The sequence below is a fragment of the Vigna unguiculata genome, chromosome 2, assembly GCF_037176805.1.
Source record: "Vigna unguiculata cultivar grain cowpea cultivar isolate G323 ecotype 2 chromosome 2, ASM3717680v1, whole genome shotgun sequence".
NCBI lineage: Eukaryota > Viridiplantae > Streptophyta > Magnoliopsida > Fabales > Fabaceae > Vigna > Vigna unguiculata.
This window is the reverse complement of record NC_140793.1, coordinates 7,015,913-7,031,776: the sequence shown is the minus strand read 5'-3', so window position 1 is coordinate 7,031,776 and position 15,864 is coordinate 7,015,913. Positions and strand designations below refer to the sequence as shown.

Genomic DNA, 15,864 nt, shown 5'->3' with positions numbered 1-15,864 from the left:
GTCATACATAGACAAATTTCCATAATTCACATAATTGCACATAGATAGTTGACACTAAACTCAATTATCCGGATGCATGCATTTGGAATCATAATCACTAGAGACTTGCACTTGTGGTAACCTTTATTGCTTTATAGAGCCATTGTCAATGGATTTCACCGTATCACACATGAATCATTCTACTCTATTTGGTGTGAATGATCATCTAAGGCCATTATCCTCCCTTAGACTAGGACCTCCTGTTACCGTCACACATGAATCATTCTACTCTATTTGGTGTGAATGATCATTAGAGTTTCAGGATGTCACCTTACTTGAATCTATAGTCCAATGCATACACTAAAATAACACCACCATAAAATCTTCCCATGAGACCCATGGAATTACATCAAACACATACAATACTCGTGTATATATATATATATATATATATATATATATATATATGTGTGTGTGTGTGTGTGTGTGTGTGTGTGTGTGTGTGTGTGTGTGTGTGTGTGTGTGTGTGTGTGTGTGTGTGTGTGTGTATTCACAAACCCATTATCATCATAGTTTCACAACAATACTTTCACAATCAAATACATCCTTAATCATATTTTCATATTCACATATCAATAATTCCATCTCAAATTCCCAATATCAAACAATCACATATTTTCCAACAACATACCAAGTCAAGTCTCAAAAATACCACATCATTCATGCATAGCTTCACTCATCATATTTTTAAAATTAACCCAGTTAATCAAAGGTTAAAAAAAAGGAATTAAAATTTTGCAGCATTCTCGCTTAAGCTAGAAATTCTCATTGCAACGATAGGAGCTCTCGCTTAAGCGACATGGTCTCTCGCTTTAGCGCAAGGGCTCTCGCTTAAGCAATAGAGACTCTCGCTTAAGCTAAAATTCGAACAAAGAGCAAAGTGAAATTTTGGCTATTTTTGCTTGAGCTAGATTTATCTCGCTTGAGCTAGATTTATCTCGCTTGAGCGGCAGGGGCTCTTGCTTGAGCGACAAGGGCTCTCGTTTAAGCTAAAGATTCTCGCTTAAGCTAAAATAACACATTTCACCTGTTCTCAGCATGCAAAACCAGAAAACACAAACCACCATAATTTACGTGTACTCATCAATTCAACATATTAAACACAACAATTTAAGCAATTCAATCTATGAAATTATAACATGCAAGAAAAATTTTACATCCATCAAAAGAAATATCTTCCCTTACCTCAAATGTAGACCAATATTCAAACAATGAAACCCCAAAGATGATTTTAATTACCAAACCCCAAATCAACCTCGAGAAGCCTAAACGAAAGAATCACATAAAAGAATGAGACTTTGGTCAGAATTCAAGCAGAAACAAAAACCCCAAACTAGAAGAAGAAGGTTAGATTTTTACCTTACGTGGAGGAAGCAATTGTTCGGGTGGATTCGTAGAAGACTCTGCCACGAACCCAAAAATTGCCTCTGATTCAAGAAAGGATGAAGATTCATATGAGAAAGATGAAGAATGAGGTTGAGTTGAAATGGAAAAAGGAATTGGAGTGAAGAGAAAAGAGAGAGGCTTGTGTTTTTTGAAACTAAAACAATTGATATTGTATTTTTAAAAGAAGGTTAAAATATCTTTTTGGTCCCAATTTTCGTCAAATTTTTTCAAATAAGTCTTAATTTTGGTTTTGTGTTCAAGTAGGTCCCAATTTTCGTCAATTTTGTTCAATTGAGTTCTTTTTTGCTAACACCATTTAAATCATTAACGGTCATGAACAGTGACTGTCACGTGTCATTTCGTGTTTTTTTTTTAATTTTTTTAATTTTTTTTTTAATTTTTTTAATTTTTTTTAAACGTACACGTGTCAACCCAGTAGTATGCCATGTGTCACTTTGTGTTTTTTTTTGAATTTTGAATTTTTTTTTTATTTTTTCAAATGTCCACGCGTCAACCTAGTAGCGTGTCACGTGTCAAAGTCAATATTCTATATTCAATTTGGTCCTATATTTGTTATTTTTGTTTAATTTAGTCCCAATTTTTGTTAACATTAACAAATTTGGTCTCTCTCCATATTGAAACCAAATTTAATTTTTATATTAAAATTCACATTTTTTATTAAATATTTTTATATAATACATTAAAATTCACATCATTATAACTTTGATATAAAAATTAAATTTGATCACATCTTTGATAGGGACCAAATTGGTTAATATTAACAAAAATTGGGACTAAATTGAACAAAAATAACAAATATAGGGACCAAATTGAATATAAAACATTGACTTTGACACGTGATACGCTACTGGGTTGGCACATGGACATTTAAAAAATAAATAAAAAATAAAAAATAAAAAAAAATCACGAAGTGATACGTGGCACGCTACTGGGTTGACCCATGTACATTTAAAAAAAATTAAAAAAAAAACTTAAAAAAATTAAAAAAAAAAACAAAAAAGCTGCGAAGTGACATGTGGCAATCATTGTTCATGGTCGTTAATGATTTAAACAGTGTTAGCAAAAAAGGACCCAATTGAACAAAGTTGACGAAAATTAGGACCTATTTGAACACAACCAAAATTAGGACTTATTTGAAAAAACTTGACGAAAATTGGGACCAAAAAGGTATTTTAACTTTAAAAGAATGAGTTTTTACACTTTTAGTTTATGTCCTTAAATATATTTTAGTCATAATTAAAGTTTTTATCCAATGATTTTTAATATGCTTATTATTAAAGAATAACTTATATTTAAAGCGTTAATTCTTTTTTCTATATTATTTCTTTCATTCTTATTTTTACCCTTTCATAATTTTTAATTACATGGTCATTTAACAAGTTATTAATGATTAACTTATATTTAAAGTATTTAGTCTTTCTTTTTTTTGGTTTAATTAGTCAGATGGTACCCATTTTCGTTCAGATGTGTCAGTTTGGTACCGCTTTTAAAAATGTGTCAATCTAGTTCCAACTTTTAAAAAAGTGTCTTAATAAGGTCCCTTTCAGACAAAACTTACTAAAGTTGTTAACTTAATTCATGACTTTTTACCACTAAATTTTAATATAAATATCAATACTTAATTTTGTAAGTCATTTTAAATATCAATATCGTTAACCATGTTAATAATTTTTTGCTGAAAAGGACCTAATTGAGGCATCTTTTCAAAAGTTGGGACTCAATTGACACCTTTTTGAAAATGGGTACCAAACTGACACATCTAAATGAAAGTGGGTATCTTCCGACTAATTAAACCTTTTTTTTTTCATGCTATTTCTTTCATTCTTAATTTGTAATTTGATCCTTTCATAATTTATAATTACTTTGCCCACCAATAAGATCACATGATTGTTACTTCTGTCTTTCTATTTCAAACTTGTGGATCAAGTTGTACAATTTCTCTTCAATTTCCTCGGTCAACTTACCATTGGTGAGGGAAAGAACAAGTTAACTAGCAAGTTGAAGAGGATTAGAGAGTGGAAGAACAAGTTAATCCAAGTTCAAAATGGAAACACATAATTAATACTCACGTCAGTCTCATTAACAACAATTTTTTCAATAAAAATTCAATTAAAAATCTTTAAATATATTAGTTAATGGATAAATTAAATGACACTTTAGGCCCCTTGCTTTTAAGCCATGTGAATGAATGAAAAAGTGACCATAATAAAAAGTAGAAAAAGAAGTAAATAAATAAATAAAATATAAAAATGTGTGTGTGTGCGTGTGTGTGTGACTTTCCTGCTCATCCTATTCAAAGTTTCTCCTTCCCTCTCCTCTGTGTGTGTGTGACTTTCCTTCTCATCCTCTTCAAAGTTTCTTCTTCCCTCTACTCTACTCATTTCAGAATCTAACACCGTCCGTCGGTTTTAAGAATTGAAGCAAAGGAAGGAATCGCTGCAACATGCTATAAAAAATGTTTCTATCAATTTTCCTCAGGTGAGTGAAATATGTTCTTTTAGGAAACCACTATAATCTTCCAAGGCATGAAAACTCTTGAGTTGCATATTGTTCCTTTGTGTTCTAGATGCACCCTTACTCCATGCTGGTCGTGGAATCACAAGCCAATCATCGTTAGGGATTTTGTTGTGTGTATAGGTCAGGCTTAAGTAGTGTGGTGGTGTCCAAAGAGAACATGGGTAGGCTTTTTCTTTAAGATAAAGGGACTTAATAATTTAAAATTCTTTTCTTGATATTTGAGATTGAATGAATTTGATAAGTTTTAAAAACTATTGAGTTTTGGTTGTCGAAAATAAAATTTGGGGCTTTTGTGTCTTTTGAGTGTTTGGTGTATGTGTGGGTGGGTGGAATAACAGGAGTGGATATGTTAGTGATTGGGTGATTGTGTTGAAATTATGTGAATTTTATACAGCTATGATGAAGTTTTCTGTGAATAAATATGTTGTATTTTTCATGCTTCAAGTTGAGTTTGTTGAAACTGTAGGAACAATGAATAAAAATTATGCAATTGAAATTTAAGCACATGATAGCTTAATTGATATGAGTTTTTGAGATGATGGAAGAAAATACTTTATTTATGTTCTGCTGCTATATATTTTTATGTGTTATTTTTTTAATGTATTTTCATTGGAAGTGATATATGTTTGGAGATAGGAGTGGATTGTTGAGAATGGGTGCAATATAAAATGTACGAGGATTGAGAATTTTAGGCGAGTCTTGTCTATTATCCACCACCACATCATATGCAGTCTTGCCTACAAAGTTCCTCACGTCCTTGTTCGCTCATTGGCATTTGCGAAATTTGAAAGGAACTCCCTCACCCTAGAGAAAGAAAAATTAGCCGTATCAAAAAAGAAACTAGTGAACAATACAATCCCTAAAGCAAAAAAAAATTGAATAGAAGAAATCAAAATGAAATGGAAAAGAAACCTAAATTTTTTTACTAAAGCATACCAAATTAAATTCTCGCTTCTGCAATGGTCTAAGCTTCAATAAACCAGCAGATGCAACAAGAGCATGTGTGGTTGTATGGTACAAGGTAGTGAGAGTTCCTACGAGAGTTAATCTAAGGGTTTAGAAATAACATAGGTAGGGAAAATACTAAAAAAATTAAAGGAAATAAAATTTACTAAAATTATAGTTTTTTAATTATTTAATTATAAAAATATTTAATTGAAAAGTGTTGAGGGGGAAAAGTGAAAACATGATTTGGCCAGTAGGAAGGAATATGCTTTTACTCGATGTGTAAAAAGTTTAACAATTTTCTTTTGTGTAATGTTGTGTTACGAGAAAATAGAAGGCAACATTTGCTTTGTTTTGACCACATATTATAAGGGCAACACTTAAAAAAGTTTGGTACAAATAAACAACACTTTATCATATTTGATTTTTTATAATCTTTAAGCCGCACTTATAAAAAAGTGTAGTCTTTGGCCATTTTTAAACTACAATGGTAAAACGTTGTCTTTTATATGTTTAGGCAACATCTTTTATATGTGTTGGCAAGTTCTCTATTACCTAAAGTGAAAAATGGTGTAGTGCTGAATCCATTTTTTGAACTAATTATCATTTAATATTATCATGAATTCATTGTTGTGAACAACATGAAATGATAAGCTCTTATGTTTTAATATTTTCTTTATTTCAACTTTTAAATAGTGAAATGCATATTATTTTTTATAACTAATTATCACTTGATAAAGTCTTTTTGATATACGAATAAGAAAAAAGTCAAAATGGTTATTTGTTTTACAAACATTTCATTACTTATATTAAATAAAATTTATTTACAATTTTTCCAAAAATCTCATGCATTGTATAGGTAAAGTGTAATTATAAAGCATACCATATGTGCGGTACATGGCCGGAGTACCCCAAAAGGTATACGACCTGATTGAGTACATGTCGACCCTCTAGGATGACATGTACTCGAACTACGTCAATGGACCAAGTTTAAGGACGAGTAACCTTCAAGTTTAAGGACATGGACTCTTTGACGCTTTTTAGAAGACTTTGTAGAGTATACCTCACCTCAAGAACCCCATACATATGTTGCTTTTAAGTTTTAACAAACAAATTCGTTAACAAAAAAAAAAACAAAAATAGAACAAAATTATAAAATAACTAATCATTTTTAGTATTATAAAGCCAACAAGCTTTCAATAAATATTTAATAATGAAACCTTTCACTAAAAGTCTTAATCATACATAAAACCTCAACCAAAGAAAATTGATAATTGATCCGTTCGTGATATTGAATCTCGATATTTAGACAAGTACAATAAGTTAACAAAAATTGGGTTTGGTATTGGCCTTTGTGCCTACTTAGAATAAGAAACCCTAATAATAGTATCACTACCCCCACTATCCTTAAGCATTAGAGTGGAAAACAACTACCTTTATCTTTATAAATAAACCTTTATACACATTAAAGGGAGATAGAAAAATTAAGTGTTTCTACACTAAGTCTATTTCAGATTTAGCAGGTACAATAACAAAATATGAACATTATACATAATATCTTAACTTATATAGGTTGCCCTCTTAATCATGGCTAACATTAACTTGAAATTATTGAAGTTATTAAGGGAGGTTTTGATGAATTTCTTGTGTTAAGGAAAAAAAATGTTCTTTATTATAAAATGTAAGTGTAGGATTTAACATTTAATAGATGTAAATAGAAGATAATATTAGATCAAGTATAAGTTGTTAAAAATATTAAAAGTCATGGTTGAGGCGTAAATTGCAAGTTCAAACAATAAATGCACAGAAACACATGAAACCCTAAACAATACATCAAATATACATGACAATTAGTAATGGATGCTTTTTGATTGTGTACCCCCCATTTGCGATTGCGGAGACATTGTAGTGGTGTGCACAACTAGAACTACAAAAAGCTTAGGTAAAAAATTTTGGGGTTGTGCGAACTAAGGTTTGTTTCAATGTTTCAATTTGAGGTTTAAGAACGGGGTTTATGGTACTTGAATATGTTTTCTGTTGTTTTTCTGTTAAACAAAGACGAAGTGAAGATGTGTTGGGGTGTAATTTTTTCAAATGGTGCTACGAAGATGGTGTTGATGAAGAGATGCCATTATCATTAGGCAAAGGAGGAAGATCGCTGTTCTGGAAAATTTAGTGAGGATTTGGAAGAAACAAATGCAATTGTCATTAGCTGTGATATGTTTTCTGGTTGTAATGAACATAGTAGTTTTGAGGGGTTGTAATTCCCATTAGCTAGGTTGAATGATTATGATTTTTGTACTTGTAATTTTATTCATGAATGAATGAGATTCCTTTTGGTATAATTACATGTTCTGTAAAGTTTTAAATTATGTTCCAAACTAAGAGTAATTATTTACCAAATCAAAATGAAATGAAAAAGCCAGAATTGGACAAATAAGTAGATCACGAAATACTTAATTCATAAATACAAATGTGATAAATTGCAGAGTTGCTACATTCCAAATTAAGGCTTTTAAGCCTTCCACCAAAATAGTACACATTACATAATCCAGAAATAGAAATTTGATAAACCAAAATACAATCCAGAGTTGATCTCCCAAAACATCACATTATTTCCCCCCAAAATAATTAATTAAAAAACAAAATGTTTTTTTCCACAAAATACATTCAAAAGTTTGATCTCCTAAAACAACATCCACAATCATGGACGTGGTGGCCCTCGTATTTACATTTTTGGCCTCACCTTTCTGATGTCATACGATGGTTGTGGTACTGCAGCTCTTGGTGGTGCTGCACTTGTTGGTGGTGGCATAAGTTTTGTTATTAGTGGAGTGGGTGATGCTGATGTTGCTGGTTGATTGGGTGATAGTGGTGCAATTGGTACTACTTGTGGAGTGGATGCTGCTGGTTGAATGGGTGCTAGTGGTGCAATTGGTGTTGCTGGTGGACTGGGTGCTGCAGCTCCACTTGGTGTTTGTTGAGTTGGTTGTGGTGCTGGATCTGGGTGTGTTGAAGGTTCAGTGAGGCATTCTTCACAGCCTTGCTGAGGAAGTGCTAGACAAGTATTTCTCTTATGCCTAAGTGCTCGACTTACTAAACATCTTTTTTAATGGCCACCTGGCCTCATTTGGGTGTTATCTTTCTTCAGTTCCCAAGCTTCCAACTTTCTCTTCTTCTTTGGTCTCCCTAACAACCTTCTTTTACGTGGAGGTAGGACATCAAGGAAGGCAGTTGTTTCCCATAAAAGATGACCATTGACAGGCAGTATTATGGAGTTGTAAATCTCTTCATATGTTATATGTCTGAACCAATGGGAATGTAATCTTCTGCCTTTAGATTGAGGAAGTTCATGGCAGCAATTGCATGGCAGTATGGGATCCCACTGATAAGCCATTTCCTGCAGCTGCATTCATGGCTTTCTGTATTGATGATGTACATGTCTCCAACATGTGACACATGCCTAACTTCAAACAATTTATCACCTGACCAACTACACCAGAAGTAGGACCAAATTGAAAAAAAAATTAAGAGTATGACCAAATTAAAAAATTAATCACCTAAAGTAGGACCAAATTGAAAAAACTTAAGTAATAATAGGACCATATGAATGTACCTTGGTAGCCAATACTTAGTTTTTCTTATTCTTTCGATATTCTGGTACGAATCTTAGGGCAGATTTCACCTTCGTACTTCTTGACCTTGGGTCTGTTTTTAGACCACCTCTTCATAATATATAGTCGGACTCCTCCAACATGGTGATAATCGACTTACTCCTTTGCATCAACAATAACACTATTGAAAGCTTCACTTATGTTGTTGAGCTTGTGAATTTCCTACATCTTCACCCACATCTTCAACTTCAACTTGAGCTTGTGAATTTTCTACACTTCACCCACGTCCTTAACTCCTACTTCAAGTTCTAAATTTCCAACACCTTCACCCACATCCTCAACTCCAACTTGAGCTTGTAAATTTTCTACACCTTCACCCACATCCTCAACTACAATTTCAGGTTCGAACCTTCTTAAACCTTCACCCACTTTATCTTGGAAATTTCCTACACCTTCTTAAACTATGAACAAATTGAAAAAAGTTAACTAAAACTAAGACCAAATGACTATTTAAACTTTTTTGTGTACTTCTTTTATTTATTATTAATAATTTGTTACATTGTGAAGGCAAATGATTAATGTGCTTTGAGATGTAAACTTAACTAAGATGTCAAAGTGTATAATAAAATTTAACATGAATTTATTTTAAAATAAAATATGCTTTTCAAGAAAATTTTAATAGAAAATATCACTAATTAATGTGTTTAAGCTTAATTTTAATTGTTAACGAGACAAAGACATATTGATACTCGTATTTCTAATAAAATCCCCACGATTTATATATCTTAGCATTGTACAATAAAATGTTCATTCAAATTATTTCACTTTAACAACAAATAAAGAAATATTTCATATTTAAGGCTTTTCAAATAAACAATTCTATTTTTTTGTTTACTTCTTTTTATTTTTATCATACATTCCAAACAAGGAAATTGGTTTACAAAACAAGTTAAATCCAATGTTTAATAATTTCTCATGTTATGCGAGTTTGAAATGTTATTTTTACGAAAATGGGTTTCATATAATAATAAATTTTTATTTTTATTTATAATAACTTAAGTCGTCCATATTTTAAAAATATTTGATTAGTTGATGATAATAAAATCATGTTAAATTAATTATTTTTCTTTTTTATCAATAAATATTAGTATTATTTTTTGTTAGAAAAAGGTAAAATGCACGATAAGTATTCCCTTTCATCCATTTCTTCCATGAATCTACTTTATCTCCTACTCTCTTTTTTTCGTAAATCAACTTTATCTCAGATTAATATCAAGTATTCTTCTTCTCTTTTTTTTTTTTTTCCTTTTTCTAATTGTTTGCCATATATAACTTTCCTCTTTGTGTTATTATAGAAATAATTATGAAGAAGAATATTATGGATCATTTAAAAAAATACCATTTATAATTTGTATAACAAAAATAAAAAAAATTAATCGAGTTTAAAGTGTGTAAAATTTTTTATCGAATTTTTATTGAAAAAATTTATGTTTTGAACAATTAAAATTATTATTCATAACGATTAAGAAATTAATTCTTACTGGGTAAAAGATATATAATTAATTTTAATTTTCTAAAAAACATGAAGCGATAGAAAACTAATAAAATTGACCTTAAATTTTAAAAATCACAAGTCTTTCTGTTTTAATAATAAAATTATTCAACTCCCAATAAAAAGTTTATATTAATTGTATCTTTGGGGGACCAACTAAATAAATGTAGGGTTAGATTGATGCACAAGACTTTTGAGCTTTGCCAACAACAGTATCCTAACTTTCGTTAATAATAGCAAGGTCGCATTAATTTCAATTAATTAATAGAAGTTAAATTAGGCATAATTATCTTTCAAACCATTGTACTTAGAATATTAAGTGTTTATATGTTTGGATTAATTTCATATATTTAAAAATTTCAATTCAACTTATTAAATTAGTTATGATGTTAAACTATTCCAGTTGAATTCGAATCGAACTAATTAAACTCAAGGATGATTAAATTCAATGTTGAATTTATAATTTATAAATTCAATTATTTCAGATCAAATTAATGATCTAAGTTTTCTGTTATTAATTATTATTTACAGAATTTTACAAGTTCGTATTTTTTATTTTTGTTATTTACTTTGTATAAGTGATCTATAACTAAATATATTCTCAACACAAAATATCGACTTTTCCAATCCAAATAATTTTTCATGGAGCTAAATTCATTTGAATTGTAATATATATATATATATATATATATATATATATATATATATATATATATATATATATATATATATATATATAAATAAATAATATCTTAGTCAGTGACAAGTTGAGTTAGAATTTTAATTTGTTCTCAACCCACACTAATCACTTTTAATCCAACACAAAATGTGTTTTTATTAAGATTTACTTTAAAAATCATTGAAAAACAAATGTGTGGATGAGTATTAATAACATCTTTTAAAATCTACTTTAAATTCTTTAACTAATGTTCTAAGTAGACTAGTTAGCCTTTGTGAAATATATATATATATATATATATATATATATATATATATATATATATATATATATATATATATATATATATATATATATATATATATATATTTAAGAAAAGAAATTCTTCATGTATATTTTTTTTTCTGTTCACAAATTTATACCTAATACCTTACTTTAAAAAACATTAATAATAAAATCCTTGTCCCTTAAGTTCATGAATCAATAATATCTTACCTTGTTTATTAAGTGGTCCAACATACAAATGAGACAAACACTTGCACCAAAAAAATGAGACAAACAATGTTCTAAAACTTCAAGTAACTCCTCTAGATTCAACCACTATGAATACTTCAAGAAAATTTGGCCATAATTAGGCACATCAGAGAAGTGTTGATCCTCTAAAAGTCTCAAACTTCAAGTAAGAGAAAGAAGGAAATGTAATTTAACAATGATAAAAACAACTTGTTATTGCAATTGTAACTTTTAATTAAACATAAAAAGTAAAAAGAAAAAAAATTACAACTTCATTCCTACACCCAAAACAATACAATAATTCTTTTTGATTCAAGGTTTCCTTCTGTACCCATTTTCATTTATACTTTAATAAATGAATAGTTGATTTTCACTGTTATGACAAATGTGTAAGTTACTTTAACAACAAAGAGTTCATGGTTTGAAAAGAACCAACTATATGTACAAGTTTTCCTGATAGAAATCAAGCATTTCAAGGAGCAGAATCCGATACAGAACTTCTCTCAGTAAAAACTAGGATAATTTACATGGAAATATCAAAGAAACCAATAACATTAGTTGTGTGTGTATATATTTATATAATATATATTAAGATTCAAGAGCAGCACAACTGAGCCTACATTCTCATTGACAAAGTAAAGCAAGCACAATAACAGTAATAACATTAATAATAATACCTCTCACCATCACCATATCACCACCTTAACAAACTATTTGCTCTGAAGAAAATGAAACTACTTGCTCTGAAACACAGGCTAAGCCTTGGAGCAATCTCACTATTTCAGTTGTGTCATCCAGATAGTACTTAGCCTTACTGGGTTTTCGGCATACGGTGCAGGCGAAAACTTCGGCCCGTGGGGCGATCGGCCCGCCCATCGAGCTGGTGATCACCTCAAACATGTCTTCATCAGACCTATCATCTCCTATGCACAGAACAAAATCAGGGTACATTCCATTTTCCTGCATGGCAGAGAGTAGCCTTTTGGCCACTAGTCCCTTGCTCACACCCTGCATCACCACATCTACTTATTAGAAAACACTTGGAATTTCTCTAAAACAGAACCACAAAGCAAAAAGTGAACCAAGACTGGATCTACATTCACTATGTTTCCTTTTATGTTACTTAACAAAAACAGGTGAAAGAAATTTAATACACTAACTAGTATCTTGATGAAGCTGCCACTGATATCAATATCCAAGAAATATATTGAATGTACCAAAACAACTCTTTCCTAGAGAATATTGTTGTACACACCTGTGGTTTAACCTCTACATTATTCTGGCCACTCTTGACTGTTACTGGTTCATTTGCAAGCACACTCTCAAGGTGATCAAGAAGTTCCTTAGCTTGGCATGATCCAAAGTCTGGATCTGCATCCTCATAGCACCAAACAAGTGCAGTCTCCTTGTCTTCAATGGTGGATCCATCAGTTGTTTCAGTATAAAGTTTCATCACAGGTTCTGCAATCTGTTTCCAACTACAGTCTGTTGCTGCAACATGTGTTTCCCACTCTTCATCTCGCCTCATTCTGAAACCATACATAATATAGAAAGCGATGTTAACTTGTAACTATACCTAAAGAAAGCACCAATGTTCAAGAGGCAACACTTACCTAAGAAAGTAACCGTGCTCAGCTGCAACTCCCAGATTCTCACAAGAAGAAAACCATTCTGAAAGCATCTTTCGGCTTCTTGCACTAACAAGGAAAACCATGTTGTTCTTATCTCTACACAAACTACTAAGGATTTCAATGGATTTACTGCTTGGACTCTTATCAATTGTGGATGATTGAGGCATCAGTGTACCATCATAGTCAAGAAGGATTGCTCTAGTTGTTGTCCTCTTGTATGCTGAAACTATGTGCTCCATTGAGAGCTTCTTGAAGTTTGGATCAAGTGCAACAACTCTAAAGCTTAATCCAAACCCAATCCCCCACCACCTTCGTCTCACATGATCACGACAAGTCCTTTCCAAATCTTGCAAGAAGCTTCTAGCCCAGTACCCAACATCATGAGTACTAACATATCTATAATGCTTCTCATGCCTAAGCTCCTTCTCTGAATCAGCCATTTCAAGAGCAGTGTCCATTGCATCGGCTACTGCATCAATGTTCCACGGGTTCACTCTGATTGCTCCACTCAAAGATGGGGAACAACCAATGAATTCAGACACAACCAGCATGCTTTTCTTCCTAGGAGAGGAAGCTAGACCCAAAACTCTATCCAACATTTCATTTCCCTGACGACTGATGATATATTCATACGGTATGAGATTCATTCCATCCCTTACTGCAGTTACTAAACAACACTCTGCAACAACATAGTAAGCAACTCTCTCATAAAACTTGAGAGGCTCCTCTATCAGAATCACAGGATCATACCCTGGTTTCCCAAATGTTTCGTTAATCCGTTTAACTGTGGCCTTTGTCTCTGCCTGCACTTCTTTCACATCCTTCCCCCGTCCCCTAGCAGGATTGGCTATCTGCACCAGCACTACCTTTCCCTGATACTCAGGGTGCTGAATGAGAAGCTGCTCCATGGCCAATAGCTTCAAACTTATTCCCTTGAAAATATCCATGTCATCCACCCCAAGCAACAATGTCCTTCCCTGATCAGAAAACTGTTTGATCAGCTCACAAACTTTGTCCTCAGTCTGAGGCATCTTCAAAACAGATTGAAGCTGACCCATGTGAATACCAACAGGAAGAATTTTGATACTAATAGTCCTACCATAGTACTCAATCCCAATATAACCTCTCTTTGATTCGTAGGTAAGGCCTAGCATCCGGCTGCAACAGGAGAGGAAATGGCGAGCATAATCAAAAGTGTGGAAGCCTATCAAATCCGAATTAAGGAGGGCTCTCAAGATCTCCTCCCTAACAGGCAATGTCTTGTATATCTCTGATGAAGGGAAAGGGCTGTGAAGGAAGAACCCCAATTTCACCCTGTTGAACCTCTTCCTCAAGAAAGTTGGCAACACCATCAGATGATAATCATGTATCCACACATAGTCATCTTCAGGGTTGATAACTTCCATGATTCTATCTGCAAAAATTTTATTAACCGACACATAAGCCTGCCACAGTGACCTGTTAAACCTGCCACCAAGTTCTGGTGACAAGGGCAACATGTAATGAAACAGTGGCCACAATTGCTGCTTGCAGAAGCCATGATAGAACTTGGAGAACTGGTCAGCCGGAAGAAAAGTTGGAACACACTTGAAGGTCTCAAGAAGTGTCTGCGAAACCTCGTCTTGTTCACTTGGATGCACCTCCTCCTTAAGACATCCAACGTAAATAACCTCTAAATCATCATCCCCTAACCCATCTTTGAGCTGAAGAAGGGCATTCTCATCCCACTCAAAACACCAACAACTCCTATTCCCATCTGGCCTCCTCTGAGCCCTTATGGGAAGCTGATTAGCCACCATGATTATCCGGTCACGGTGCGTCGCCGACGACGACGGATCAGAGCAAACACTATCCACTGGGTCGTCATCAACATCTGATATCAACCCAGCCACGGTCATAATTCTTGGAATTCTCCTGTTCATGTACCCAAATGAAGGAGCCTCTCCCGAGGCCAACTCCAATAGGTTTGAATAGGATTTTGACACCATCCTTGTATTGTATAGCCTTGTAATCGCTCACAAGCTAACTCACAGGGTCTCCAAATACACTAAATACCCACATAATCAACAAGTTCCATCCAAGGTAATCCTCAATAGCCACCAATATTCATGCCACAAACAAGGCCCAAATAACGTTTAACCGAAAAGGGTTTGCAAACCCAGATAAACCAAATGGATGAAGAACAGAAGAGTGTGGGGGTGAGCCACCAACTCAAAAAGATTTCGTTTTGAGTTCTGGGTCAACTAATACTGGTCCTGAATTGGGTGAAAGAGAAATTGCAAAGCATGAAATGGCAAGAGGTGGAGGTGGTGAATCTGTGATGAGTAACAATGAAGGGCATCAAAGGAGAGTGCAGAACTTGTCTGAAGACGAGCTTGGAGAAAGGGATCAAAACAAGGGGCAGATGAAACATGTAGTTAACTAGCAATCCAAGTGTATGTGTGTGTGAGAGAGAGAGAGAGAAGGAGAGAGAGAAAGAGAGAGAACAAAAGGAATGGAATAGATTCAGATCACATAAACAGCTACAACAAGAAACAGCAACCAAACAACCCTCCAGAGATTGATGTCATAAATGGACTGAACTTGGAAGTCAGAACCAGATGGCCTAAAAGACCAAATGAGCAAACGAAAGATAAAAACAAGGAACTCAAATGGAATTAACTAACAGTTCAAGAAAATTACCAGTTTGGCTGAGTCCTGAATTCCAATTTCACTTTCATTCGGTGAATGTAAAAAAATTTAGAATCCACATCCATAATCCACAATCCACTCCATTCAAGAAAAATAAACCTTCTCCTTGTAGAATAAAAGAAAAAGAAAATAAAAAATGATAGTAGTAGTAATAATAATATAAATTACAAAGAAAATAAAGAGAAAAAATCTTGAATTATCTTTTGGAAGAGCTTTCTCACTGATCCACAATGGCCACCCAACCCCATGATATCTCTTTCCACTGAGCCTAGACAG

At 32.8% G+C, this 15,864-nt stretch overlaps 1 protein-coding gene across 1 annotated transcript; it reads right to left on the bottom strand.

Moving 5' to 3' along the window:
- Positions 1 to 11,788: 11,788 nt before the first annotated feature.
- LOC114173832 (alpha,alpha-trehalose-phosphate synthase [UDP-forming] 6-like) lies at positions 11,789 to 15,864 on the bottom strand. The gene is made up of 3 exons (XM_028058470.2): positions 12,880 to 15,864; positions 12,522 to 12,795; positions 11,789 to 12,274 (listed from the first exon to the last, which is right to left on the bottom strand). Exons 1-3 carry the CDS (start codon positions 14,883 to 14,885, stop codon positions 11,969 to 11,971), a joined length of 2,586 nt encoding a protein of 861 aa, XP_027914271.1. The 5' UTR covers positions 14,886 to 15,864; the 3' UTR covers positions 11,789 to 11,968.

Bases quoted from the DNA above. Each gene is read 5' to 3' on its own strand.
- LOC114173832 (XM_028058470.2), bottom strand. From the start codon at position 14,885: ATGGTGTCAAAATCCTATTCAAACCTATTGGAGTTGGCCTCGGGAGAG. The intron at 12,796-12,879 runs GTAAGTGTTGCC...GTATGGTTTCAG, and splicing joins GAGCACGGTTACTTTCTTAG to AATGAGGCGAGATGAAGAGT. The intron at 12,275-12,521 runs GTGTGTACAACA...GTGGTGATGCAG, and splicing joins ATGTAGAGGTTAAACCACAG to GGTGTGAGCAAGGGACTAGT.